This window comes from Canis lupus, chromosome 17 (genome assembly GCF_011100685.1).
Source record: "Canis lupus familiaris isolate Mischka breed German Shepherd chromosome 17, alternate assembly UU_Cfam_GSD_1.0, whole genome shotgun sequence".
NCBI lineage: Eukaryota > Metazoa > Chordata > Mammalia > Carnivora > Canidae > Canis > Canis lupus.
This window is the reverse complement of record NC_049238.1, coordinates 36514615-36527971: the sequence shown is the minus strand read 5'-3', so window position 1 is coordinate 36527971 and position 13357 is coordinate 36514615. Positions and strand designations below refer to the sequence as shown.

The following is a 13357-nucleotide window of genomic DNA, read 5'->3' as shown; positions in this document are numbered from 1 at the left end:
AAATGTTTCACCAAAGAGTATATATGGATGACAAATATGCACACGAAAATGTGTTCAACACCGTAAACCATCAGGGAAATTCAAATTAAAACCACAGTGTGGTATCACTTCATACCTGTCAGGATGGCTACGATGATCAACAGTGGTATCACCAAATGCTGTCAGGAATGCGTAATCTCAAGGGCCCACAAAGTAGAAAAGGAGGCAGAAGACCTAGTGTCAGTGTTAAAATGCCAGAAGGACACAATCCATGCTTGCTGGCTTTGAGGATGGAGAAAGGGGACAGGAGTCAAGGACTATGGATGGCCTCTAAAGTTAGAAACGGCAACGACACAGACTCTCCCTACAAGTCGCAGAAAGGAAGGATGCCCCGCTGTCACCCTGATTGGATTTTTTAACGATTTTATTTATTTATTCATGAGAGAGAGAGAGGCAGAGACATAGGTGGAGGGAGAAGCAGACTCCCTGTGGGAAGCCCGATGTGGGACTTGATCCCAGGGCCATGACTGAGCCAAAGGCAGACACTCAGCCACTGAACCACTCAGGAGCCCTGTCACCCTGATTTTAGCCCCAGTGAGACCCATGTCAGACTTCCGACTTACTGAACTGTAAGACAGGATATTTTGTTGTTTTGAGCAACTAAATTGGTGGTAATTTGTCATGGCAGCAAATGGAAAATACAGTATTATTCCATTTATATAGCATTTTTGAAATGACAAAGTTACAGAAATGGAAAACCGATTAGTGATTGCCAGGGGTTAAGGAGGTGAGAGGGCAGAGGGATAGGAGTAGGCTCTGAAAGGGCACCATGAGGGAATCCTGTGTTGGTGGAGTGTATCCAAGTCAGTATCTGGCTGCCATACTGTACTACAGTTTCCTAAGATATTACCCTTTGGCGGAAACTAGGGGAAAGATACACAGGGGCTTCTCCATATTATTTATTAGAAACAGCATGAGAATCTAAAATTATCTCAAAAGTGTTATCTTAGGGCAGCCCAGGTGGCTCAGCGGTTTAGCGCCGCCTTCAGCCCAGGGCGTGATCCTGGAGACCCGGGATCGAGTCCCACGTCGGGCTCCCTGCATGGAGCCTGCTTCTCCCTCTGCCTGTGTCTCTGCCTCTGTGTGTGTGTGTGTGTGTATTCTCATGAATAAATAAATAAGTCTTTTTTTTTTAAGTGTTATTTTAAAAATCCAACTATGTTTAAGGCAAAAGCCATAGCATCTGTATTATTTGCCTGCGCTCACACTCTGCCAGCCTTTCTACCTGCACAATCTTCTCTGATCCTAGGCAGGGAGTATCATTGCCCCTAGTTCTAGTGAGGAGCCTGAGGCTCACAGGTGCTAAGCAACTTGCACAGATCATCACAGGCGGGAAGGGGTGAAGGAACTCCTCCCAGTCACACTTACCCTCGCCTCTCCAGTCACATTCAGGCCCCAGCTCCTAAGCCTCTACTTGAGGTTAGTTCTGAGGGCTGGGCAGAACGGGGCTCCAGTGTGCTTTGTGTCAGGCAAAGGGCGGGTGGGACATTCAGGGGGGCGGCTCTGGGTGGTGAGCCTGGAAGGCCAGTGGGTGCTGCTTAGATGGTCTAGCCTGCTTTGCAGACTGCCTACAACCAGTCCTGAGCAGCATTACCAGACCTATCTAGAGTATACTTGAGGGATGCCTCAGTTGAGATCTTACATGGCAATAATGTACCTAGAGGATGTACAGTATGAATGCTTTTCTCTAATGTCAGTTTGGCAATTTTTGATGAGGATGAAATTGCAATACAACCTATAACTTAGCATTTCTACCCTTAAAGACTCATACATGTCTACCCACAGTCAGACACACATGCAAGTTGATGGCCATCTTAACTTGAGTAGTGGTTTTGACACCTATTTGTCAAAACTCATCAAACTCGACACTTAAAATCTGTGCATTTTATTATAGCAAATAAATCTCTATAAGGGAAAGATTACAAACAAGAATGCTCATGGCAATGATGTGGGAAACAAAGGCAAAAGAAAAAATATTTCCTCACTACTTACAGCCTACTGACAAGTCCTTAAAACAAGCAGAGGGACCTTCCTCAGGGAGCTCAGCTGCCTGATGTTGACGCTTTGGCAAAAGGCAATCTTGGCTTGACATTGTCCTGACTCCCCCAGGATCCTGTGAGTCTACTTTATGAAAATTCCTTTGGAAACTTCTTTGTCTCTACCCCAAGATATATGTTGTCAGTCATCGTGCAAGCATACCACCCACTGACATACATCCGAAGGGTCTCATGACTGAGGTTTTCAGTAAACAGTAATACATGACCTTTTCCTAACAATAGCTAGCCTCCTTAAGGTCCTGGAAACCTAGTTTCCAAAATACCTGGGAGGCCTGTGCTGTCCCTAACCCCCTCCCAACATGAAAGTGCGCAATCACTCCTCATGATTCCAGTGCAGCTCTTTCTGCTCCCAGGTCCCATCCTCATGCTTTAATAAAACCACCTTTTTGCACTAAAGATGTCTCAAGAATTCTTTCTCAACTGTACTGCAAACCTCAACATTTCTACACCAGCAAAACTGCCTGTAACAGAAAAATTTAGAAAACTCTAAGTGCCCAATAAAAGGAGACCAGATAAATAAACTACAGTACATCCACGTATTTGCCTATGAAGATAAATAAACTAGGGCAACACGGTTCAACCCAGACGAGCCTAGCAAACTTAACACAGAATGAGAGAGCAAGCTGAAAGCAAACACACTATTTACATAAAAATTTATCACATGTGTATAGCAGCAGCTGTAGCACCCTGCTCAATGCTCAGTCCCCCTTTTCCTACAAATGATCTCCTGATCTCATTCAGGGAGCAACCTGCCTTGTTACCACATTTGATTGGTCACTCTTCCCTGCAGCTTGGGATTGATGAAGCTTTGGAATATAGGTGAGGTCTGGAGCCAACGACCAAGAAAGAATTCTTGAGATGTCTTTGGTGCAAAATGGAGGTTTTATTAAACGGGGACAGGACCCATGGGCAGGAAGAGTGGCTGCCCCAGACCTGTGAGGGGTGGCTGATTATATACCTGGGAGTTGGGAGGGGTTTGAGGATAGTGTACTCGCTAAGGAATTTTGGAAACAAGGTTTCCAGGACCTTGAGGGGGCTAGGTATTGTTGGGAAAGGTCACTTATTACCGTCTAATAAAACCTGAGTCATGACCCTTCAGATGTGTATCGGTGGGCCATGTGCTTGGAGGATGATTGCCAACACATATCTTGGGGGGTTAGAGATAAAGGGAAATGTCTAAAGGAATATGTTAAAGTAGACTTACCAGATCCTGGGGGCCGGGCTAAGATTGCCTTCTGCCCTTAGCAAAGCATGAACATCGAAGGAGTTGAGTCTGTAGAGGAATGTCACTCTCCCTGTTTCAAGGACTTGCCAATGTGCTATCCCAAGCTCGTACCTTGTCCTCAGCTAGCCCTGTGTTTCCCCATCAGTATGGCCAGGGGAACCCAAGCAGAAGAATCAGACACATTGCATTGGTAGAGTGTAAGAGATGTGCACGAAATGACTCAGACTCCTGCTGGTCAGGGCTGTACCCTAAACATTGGTTCCATAGGTCCTAGGTGGGGCCTGGGCTTCTGTATTTTGAAAAAGCTTCCTAGCATACTTTTTCCTTGGCCTCCTAGCCACAATGCTTAGGAGATTTACATCCTATAACTCACATTATAAAATATTGTGATTGTAATATAAAATTACATCATATATGAATAGACTTTTAAAAATGATAAAATTCCCCCTGAATGCTGGGATTTCTGCTGTGCACCCTGGGAGACGTGCTCTGCTCTGCCCAGCCCAGAAAGACTACATAAGCATCCCCAGGTCTTCCAGAATCCAAGAGTCCATGCTCCCCGCAGATTGGACAGTAAGAAGCCATAATTTGTTTGGGCAGGTCTCAAAAACACACATTTGTGTAGCTGGAAGGGCTATTTCATGGAGGCACAAACGGCCCAGGCGGCAGGGAACGGCAGCTGCCCACAGTAAAGAACCCACTGGCATGACTCATTTTTAAGAAAGATGCTGTAGTGCCTCTGGCTTATTTCTAGGCTGATGCCTGAGGACACCCACAGCCAGAGTCTGGTGCATAGCTGGGAGGCTCACACTCGAGCTAAGGGAGTGTGTCTGGAACTGCAGTGAGAAAGCGTTCCATCATGCGTCTCCCCTTCAGACAGAATCTGTTTTCTGCCCAGAAGGTACCCCAGAATCACCTATCCACCCTTCCATCTGATCGGTGGGGATCTGGAGTTTCAGAAAGGTGGAACATCATATCCCAGGTATCCCTGCAAGTTAATACCTAAGCTGGGATGAGAACTTATATCTCTGGACTCCCAAAGTGGTTATATTTTTCAACTAATGCTTAAGATGCAATGCTAAAATCTAATGAGCTTCCTCTTTTCCTTGCTCCAAAACTTTCAAAGAACATTGTTTTCATCAACAAATCTTCAAATCCTGAGCCAGAATTGTAAAAAGGCTTAAGGGCTGGTTTCACTTCCTGTGTGGAGGCAGCCTGCCATGGACTGCAACAAGTGGAAAACCAGCCCCCAAAACAGGCGGCACTTGGGATCCCATGAATATTTATCACCTCACTGTGCATTCACTAAGCAGGGCAGGGATAGAAAACAACTTTCAGCAAGTTTGAGTCCATGTTCTAATATTCTCCATTAAGACAGCTTGTTCTGACTTGTAAAAAAAAAAAAAATCATTTTCAAAAACCATAATGAGGCCAGTCTACTGTTAGTAGCTTGAACAAGCCCTAAAGCTTAAAATAGCAAAACAATCGCTTCTCCAAGATAAACAAGGCTTTCCTTTGTGTGTCTAATGAGAGGCAAGAACACAGCTAAAGCAGATTCTAAGATGTTTACTGTTCTGAATGCTGAGGTAACTGGAGCTCCCCCGGCCCCCGCCCCCAGAAGAGCAGATCATACAAAAAGGGATCTGTCCCAGAGCATTTGCCTGATTGTCAAATGCCAACCTGAGATCTAGGTCCTACGGGTGGGCCCCCTCCTGAGCAAGCTACGGTAAGGTGCTAACACCATGATGATCAGATCTGGCTAGGGCTCTGGCTCACCCCACAGACGCCAGACAGTATCTTTGAAGGAAGAGATTGAAAAATATCCAGAAGACACCATTAATGACTGGGTATAAGGAGACATAGGAGCATAGAATTTGCTTCCATGAAAGTCTATAAATTGAGAAGAAATGAAATGGGTTTTCTCCAAGCATAAGTCTCTCAAACATTCTTAGTTTTTGGTATAAAATTTCTGTAAGATCTTGGTCCAAACAAAAAGTCAACATCTGTCCCCTCTGTCTCTTTCTCTGTCCTGCTCTGCTCCTCCTCAATTATCCCCAAGACTCATGGAAAATCCATTTTACCATTAAGTGAAAGAACTGAGCAAGTTTCTCTATGAAATGTATATAAGAAATAATCAAACTTTCTTCATTTATTACTTTAAGGCACCATGAACTGGGGCGCATGGGTGGCTCAGTCATTAGGAGTCTGCCTTTGGCTCAGTCATGATCCCAAGGGTCCTGGGATCGAGTCTTTCATTGGGTTCCTTGCTCAGCAGGGAGTCTTCTCCTTCTGATCTGTGTGCTCTCACTCTCTCTCTCTCTCTCTCAAATAAATAAATAAAATCTTCAAAAAATAAAAAATAAAACACCAGGAACTAAGGAGGTGACCTGGATGAGGCAGTGTAGGGCTTCCCTAGCAGGTCACACCCGCTGGATCCTGCAGCCTGACAGAGGCCCTGAGAATGGGAACAGCAACACTGCTAAGAAGGCAGGCTGTCTAGCTGCTCCACGTGCCGCTGCAGCCAAGCTGAGAGGTCTCACAAGACTGAGGAAGACCTGGGCCTTGCTGGGGTTAAAAATCTTTATAGGGGCACCTGGATGGCTCAGTTGGTTAAGTGTCTCCCTTCAGCTCAGGTCATGAGCCCAAGGTCCTGAAATAGAGTTCTGCAGGGAGCCTACTTCTCTCTTTACCTCTGCCTGCCACTCTCCTGCTTGTGCTCTCTCTGTCAAATAAGTAAATAAAATCTTTTTCTTTTAAGATTTTATTTATTTATTCATGAGACACACACAGGGAGAGGCAGAGACATAGGCAGAGGGAGAAGCAGGCTCCCTCCGGGGAGCCTGATGCAGAACTCAAACCCAGGACCCTGGGATCATGCCCTGAGCTAAAGGAAAACACTCAACTACTGAGCCACCCAGGCACCCAATAAATAAAATCGTAATAAATAAATAAATAAATAAATAAATAAATAAATAAACAGCAAAAAAGAATCTTTTATACAATTCAATAGCTACAATTCAGCCAAAGAAAACTGAGGCCTGCGAGGGAGAAGGTGCCCGACTGGCAGGTGCTGGCAGTACTTCTGCTCTCCAAGAGGAGCCCACAGATCCTAATGAAATTTTCAACCGCTGACTGGCTGCATTTTCAGCCTTCAGCTGGAGGCAGAAGGACTAGAAGAGGGGTAAACAGACAGAATAAGTTACTTCTCAATCTGAGGTTAGCAAATGGGAGTTTGTAGGAGGCAGAGGAGCCAGAGGGCTTTCCTCAGGGTACCTGGGCGCTGGTCCATACCTGTCACCCAATAGGAAGTGCCTAGGAGCCAGGAGTACATCTGGAGCTCCTCGTAGTTCCATTTGCTCAAGGACCACCCACACATGGACACACTCACACACGTACACAGTTAATCTAAGAAACAAAGCCTCATTTTGTATCCACTGCAGCCAGAATGCTTCACTTGGAAAACAGAGTTTTAGCAGATAAAAAGGAAAGGGATTATCTGGATGTTTACATTTAAAACCAACCAAACCAAAACAAATGCAAAAATAAAAACAAACCACACCCACTTTGGAGTAGCATTATGTGGGAAAAGTTGAGCAGGAATTGGACTTCATTTTTATACCTTCCTGAGAGGCACATGACGGGAAGCTATTCCTGTACTATGTTAAGTCGGAACTCAATAAGTGAAGGAAGCAGGGCAGGGGGAGGGGTGGGGAGTGGCAGCAGGGCAGGCCCTGCGTCCTCAGATAGGCTACAAGTGACAGGCATGGGTTTTGCAAGCAGTACTAGGAACAAAGCCCTAAAGAGCAATGACAAGGACCTGGACGCTCTAGGTCTCTAGGACGACAAGCACAGCTCCTTCCCTAAACTGCTCTGACCGGTGGAGGGTGGCCCACAGCTCTGTTTTTATATTTCAGGTCGCAACTTAGGTACATTTCAGAGAGTAAAGAAGAAGCTTTCCCCGCAACACCTTTTGTCTAGGAAAAAAAACATTACCCCGGATTTTGAGTTCAGAAGAATGGAGGCAAAGCATCGGCAGTGATGGCTAATATTTTTGGAGCATTTACCATGTGTCCTTAGCTCATTGCATCCTCCTGCCGGTTCTGTGACTAGGGAAGAGACCCACGGTACCAGACAGGAAACTGAGGTCTTGAGTTACCCACGGCCCCCAGGGCTCCCCAGGAGCCCGCCAGGTAGGACATGAAGCCAGGCTTGCTGCCTACCCAGCCTGCCTGTTAACATTTTCATACCAGTCCCAAGAAGCTCATGTGGTGAACCTGCTTTTTCCCGGTTTTTTAATAATCATTAACCTCCTGCTGAGACTCATACCAACCCAGAGCCATGGGCTTTCGGTTAGGATTAAACTAGTGACACCATGTGCAACAATGTGCATGGAACTAGTGGGTATTATGCTAAGTGAAATTAGTCAATCAGAGAAAGACAATTATCCTATGATCTCACTGATATGTAGAATTAAAGAACAAAATAGAGATCATAGGGGAAGAGAGGAAAAATAAAACGACGAAAATCAGAGTGGGAGACAAGCCATAAGAAACTCTTAATCATGGGAAACAAACTGAGGGTTACTGGAGGGGAGGAAGATGGGGGGGTTCAGGGTAACTGGGTGATGGGCATTAAGGAGGGTATATGATGTAATGAGCCCTGGGTGTTATATAAGACTGATAAATCACTGACCTCTACCTCTGAAATCAATAATACATTATATGTTAACTAATTGATTTTAAAATTTTAAAAACACACACAAGAAAAGAAAATCATATATATATTTTTTTTAAGTAGGCGCCTGACTGGCTGAGTCTTAAGGTTAAACTTCTGCCTTCAGCTCGGGTCATGATCCCAGGGTTCTGGGATAGAGCCTTGCATTGGGCTCTCTGCTCAGGGAGGAGCCTGCTTCTCCCTCTGCCTGCTTCTCCCTACTTGTGCTCTCTGGCGTGCTCTCTCTCTGTTAAATAAATAAATCTTAAAAAAAAAAAAATTAAACTAGTGAAAATGGGCCAAAGTCAAGGCACTCAGGGTTACAAGCCGGATATCAGGCAACCTGCCTCTGGGAAGGAGCTGCTAACACTATTTTTAACGTGAAAAATCAGTTTTTGACTTCCCACCCACCCTAGAATAGTTAAGAATAGTTAAGAAAATATAAAATGTCAACATTGCTATATTGGATTAATATAGCCCAAAAGTCTACTTTCGATGTCCTAAGTTACCTAGTAATACAATCACTTTGGCATCACAGCAAAATATAAGATTATTTTTTATCAACGAAGCCCCAAGCACAAGGGCATGGGGAGCTTCTGCATTCCGTTTCTGGGTGAGCCAGCAAGAGCAGAGTAGCAGGAGGAGCGGTGAGATCTACAGAGACTTGGTCCTTTAGTACACTCCACAAATACTCACTGAGCTTCTGAAATGGGTGAAGCACTGTGCCATCTCACCATCAGGTAGTGAAAAGTGTTATCAGTAATTTAAATTCAGTGGGAAGTGTGTGTATGTGTGTGTAACTCTGGTTGAGGTGGGAGTGAGGGAAGGCCTCCTCTAGGACATCTGAGCTAAAACCCAAGGAGCCAGCATGCAGAGATCTTGGGGAAAAGATTCCAGCCAGACGGAACATCCACTGCAAAAGTGCTAGAGAGACACTTGTGGCTGGAGCAGTGTGAACATTAGAACAAATGGAAATGGGGCAAAGGGAGTGGGAGGCTCTTCACACCCTTGCAAACCATGGGAGGAATGGGGAGCTGCTAGAGAATTTTAAACAAGGGGACAACACAGTCCAATTCATCTTCACGATTTCATTCTGGCGATTATGCAGTAAGCAGCGGTTACACATATGCGTTCATTTGCAGGTGGGGAGGAGCAATGTCCTGGCTCAGCTTTTCTACTCAGCAGCATGTTCCTGAGTCAGGGCATCTAAAGATTCAACTTGTTCAAAACCAGCTCTGACTGGTAACTCACTGGCCCTGCTCTTCAGATTATCTGGAAATTATTTCTAAAAATCAAATTGAAAAACATAATTATTGTGAATTTTAAACATATCTGTGTTCCAGTCATCACTTTGAAAAAAAGCAGATCAGAATGCCTTTATAAAGTATTTATTTTTAAAGTGTGCCCTGCGTACTTCCAAAAAGCATTTGAGGCCATTGTCATCAAGCCTGTAAACAACAGGACAACTTAAAGTTCTCTCCAGGAGAATGTTTACAATATATTATAACGCGGGTTAAGGCATCAGCTTGGGAGGGAAATGCTAACGTTGAAGGGTTTTAAAAGCCTAATTTGTTCAAAGGATTGAGTTTAGCTGCACGTACTGCTTCATCACGGGTTAGATCCTTCACTTCTATCCATTTTCGTATTTCTCCTCCTCTATTCTCTCCCTGGCCCTCTTGAGATCCACCCTTTGCCTGGTTTCGCTGCTCACTGGCTCCCCCATCCAGAGACTGAGCAGAAAGGACGGATTGGAAAGCTTGATGCCCTTGGTTCAGCATTTTCAGTTCTCTGTGTGTGTGTGTTTGTGGGATGGTATTTGTGTGTCCACATCTGTGTATATGTATTCGGCAGGGGTGGGAGGAGTCCCTAGGTTAAAGTGATATGTAAATTTTAATTATTTATCCATTCCTCTCCATTGTATACACACACATCCCTCACTGTGTCCCTCTTTCTCTTTCCCTCTCTAAAATTTTAAAACTGGACAAAAAGTCTAATTTCCATTTTTAGTCTCTACCCATAGCATTCTTACTTCTGTTCTAATTCTGCCAGTGAGAATCCCATCCTTTAAGCTTTCAAAAGGTAAGATATAACATTGTCAGACACCTTACTGGTAAATTCAAGATAAAAAGCAAAAGGTAGGGTACCTGGGTGGCTCATTCAGTTAAGGAGTTGACTCTCAATTTTGGCTCAGGTCTATGATTTCAGGGTCCTGAGATGGAGCCCTGCATCAGGGTGGGTATGGAGGCTGCTTAAGATTCTCTCCTCGGGGCACCTGGGTGGACCAATTGGTTAAGCATCTGCCTTGGGTTCAGGTCATGATCCTGGAGTCCTAAAATTGAGTACCACATCAGGCTTCCTGCTGAGTGGGGAGTCTGCTGCTTTCTCTGACCCTCCCTCCTTCCATGTTCTCTCTCTCAAATAAATAAATAAAATCTTAAAAAAAAAAAAATTCTCTCTCCTTCTCCCTCTGCCCTCCCCCTAGCTCACTCTCTAAAAAAAAAAAAGTAAAAAGTAGAAGAAAAACTAGAAAAATTTTTCATTCTTCCTGCTGGGTGGGTTTTAGCAGAACTTTTATTATTGATTATTTGACTAAAGCTAATTGCTGCAAAAGGCTTTTGATTATGGTTTTTAAAAATTTTGGAGAAACACACCATTTAAAAATATCTCAGAAGCATCAAAACTATCGTTTCTGTTGCTTTTCCCATAATTTTCACCACATTCACTACCCTCCAAGACTATTTATGGTCAGTCTTCACTAGTAGCAAAATAGAACAGATTTGCAGCAGATTATGAAAAATAAATCTGGCAGAAATGCCAAGGAATTCTTTAGGGTTTGGTGGGGGTGGAGAACAGAACTGTTTAACTTCTTTGATTGGTTTTGGCTTTTGATGTTTGCTTCAAATTGCTATGTGCCCCCAAATTATAAATTGCATATGCAACTTAATGTGTGCTGCTTAGGAATTTTTTATTTGAGTGACTAAGCTTTCAAAGGAAATCCTCAAAGGAAAACATTAAAAAAAAAGAAAGAAAGAAAATATTTTAAGTAAATTGCTTAACTATAAATTGAACTTTCCAGGTATTCTTAACAAATATCTGGGACTGTAATTAGGTAAACGTTATTCAACCATGTTTATGATCAAAAGAGACAAAAACAAAACAAAACACATGCTGAATGGAAATAGAAAACTTTTAACTAAGGAAAAATGCCAGGGATGTGTTTATTCAAAATACCCCTCCCCCACACACACCAATTTATTTTTCTTTTTGGCAACACCTGGTGAAGCTTCTCCCAGCTTCCTCAAGAAATGCAACAGCGACCAAACTTTTACCTTGTGAATCACTTAGCCTCCAAACAGGCTGTTGATGCAGAAAGGAAGCCGCCTTGCCTAGCGCCTATCAGTCTAGAACTTTATTGGAATGTAACAGAATCGGGACAAACCTAGCAGCAATAACAAGGGTTAAAAGAATGCTTCCCTTTGTCCAAGGTCCCCACACTCACAGGGGATCCCTACAAAGAGGTGCTAACATTGCCCTTAAGGACCCAGGGGGAGCAGACAGGGGGGCAGATCCCCGTCTTCGGTCGATCGCAGCACCAGGAATGTGACCCCCACTCCCCAGCTTGCTGGTCCCCCGGCACCGGTCCCTCGGGAGATGGGGCCCGAGGCTCCCAGAATTACTGCCCAGAGCCGGGGTCCAACCAAGCAACGATGTCTAGAGGAAAGTTTTCAGCGCCTTCCGGACCAGACCTGCGACAAAATTCCTCTGGATCGAAAACTTCGGGACCTGCAGCGGGCGGAGCTCGATCTCCTCCTCTGCGGTAAAGGGGAGCTCTCGGCGCCCACCCCTGCGGGTCTTCACCGGGACGCGCACCCACGACCCATCCCGGGCGCCCCGTCGGCGGCTGGTGGGGGCGCCTACGCTGCACGCCCTGGCACCGCGGCGCGCGCGGAGGTGTTTGCAAACGTGCCCGGCCGCCCGGCGCGCCCCCGCGGGCGCGCACCGTCCCCGGAGCTCCGAGGCGCGAGCCCCCGGCCCCATCGCCACTCACCTCGCGTCCCGAGCGCGCGGACGAAGAACCACAGCAGGAGCGGCAGCAGGGCCCGCCCCATTCCGGGGCCGCGGGTCTGGAAACTCTCTCCGATCGACGGCAGATGGACGTCCCAAACCTGCCCAGTCCCGGGTCGAGCGCGCCAGCGTGGTGGCCCCGGGCCGGCCTCCGGGCAGCTAGCGCCCAAGTGGCGGCGCCAAGCCGCGGGCAGGAGGCGCCTAGGGCTGGAAGGGGCGGGCCGGGGGCCGAGTCCGAGCGGACCCGAGCCAGTTGGGGTGGGGAGGGGGCGGGAAGGACGGTGGGGAGGCGGGCCGCCAAGGGGAAGGAAGGGGACTGGGCTGGACGGCAGGGGCGGGGAGGGGCAGGGAGGGGCGGGCCCTGGGCCGAGCCCGAGCGGCCCGGGATGGGGGGCGGGGGTGGAGAGAAAAGGGGGGGGGGCCGGAGGGGAGGAGGAGAAAGAGCCCCAGCCTGTGCGCCCGCCGGGAGCCCGACACGTGTGGGCGGGAGAGACACAGAGAGGGAGAAAGTTGGAGGGAAGTGGAGGGCTTCCGAGGCCTCCGTCAGGCCCAAGAGGAGGGTCCAGCACCTTGAAGCCGCAGCGATCCCCAAATCCAGACGTACACGACACAGAAAACCCTGGCAGCAACGTTCCCAGAGGCGAAGGCCACCGTGGCACCGCTTCCCGCCGAGCGCCCCCTGGGTACCTGGCCCAAGGTGCGAGGCCCGGCCCCGCGGCGTCGAGGAGCGCACTGCCTCCAGGGGAAGAACTTTTTGCTGCGCCCCCGTGAGGAGTCAAAGAGAGGTGACACTTAGGCAGGGAGATGAACATCGACAATGCTGCGACCAGCAACTGGAAAGGCCCCCTGACGCTGTGAAGTGTGGAGGAGCCAAGAGGGCAGGCAGCTGCGAAGAAAGTTCATCATAAAAGAAAGCGAAGCCACTTTTACTGACAATTGCAACAGTAACTTACATATTTTCTTAAAGGAAACATTTTTAGGGTTATTTTATTTTTAAAGATGGATGGATGGATGGATTTGGGAGAGGGTGGCAGGAGAGGGCGGAGAGAATCTTAAGCAGCGCTGAGAGTGGAACCTGTTGATGGCTCCATCCAATGACCCTGAGATCACCATCTGAGCAGAAATCAAGAGTGGGAGGCTTAACGTACTGTGCCACCCAGGTGCTCCAAGATGAATTTATATGAATGTGATCCTTTTTGACAACATGAGCCAGATCATTGTCATTTCTCTGCTCAAAACTCTCAAAACTCTCAAAACT

The 13357-nt window shown here is 46.7% G+C and overlaps 1 protein-coding gene across 1 annotated transcript in view; it reads right to left on the bottom strand.

Annotated features, from left to right (window-relative positions):
- The window catches only part of MERTK (MER proto-oncogene, tyrosine kinase), a 112476-nt gene extending 100124 nt beyond the window's left edge, over positions 1 to 12352 (bottom strand). The window contains exon 1 of the mRNA XM_038561448.1: positions 12083 to 12352. Within this exon, the coding sequence (XP_038417376.1) occupies positions 12083 to 12143 (61 nt within the window). The 5' untranslated portion in view covers positions 12144 to 12352. The remainder of the gene's footprint in view (positions 1 to 12082) is intronic.
- Positions 12353 to 13357: the final 1005 nt, after the last annotated feature.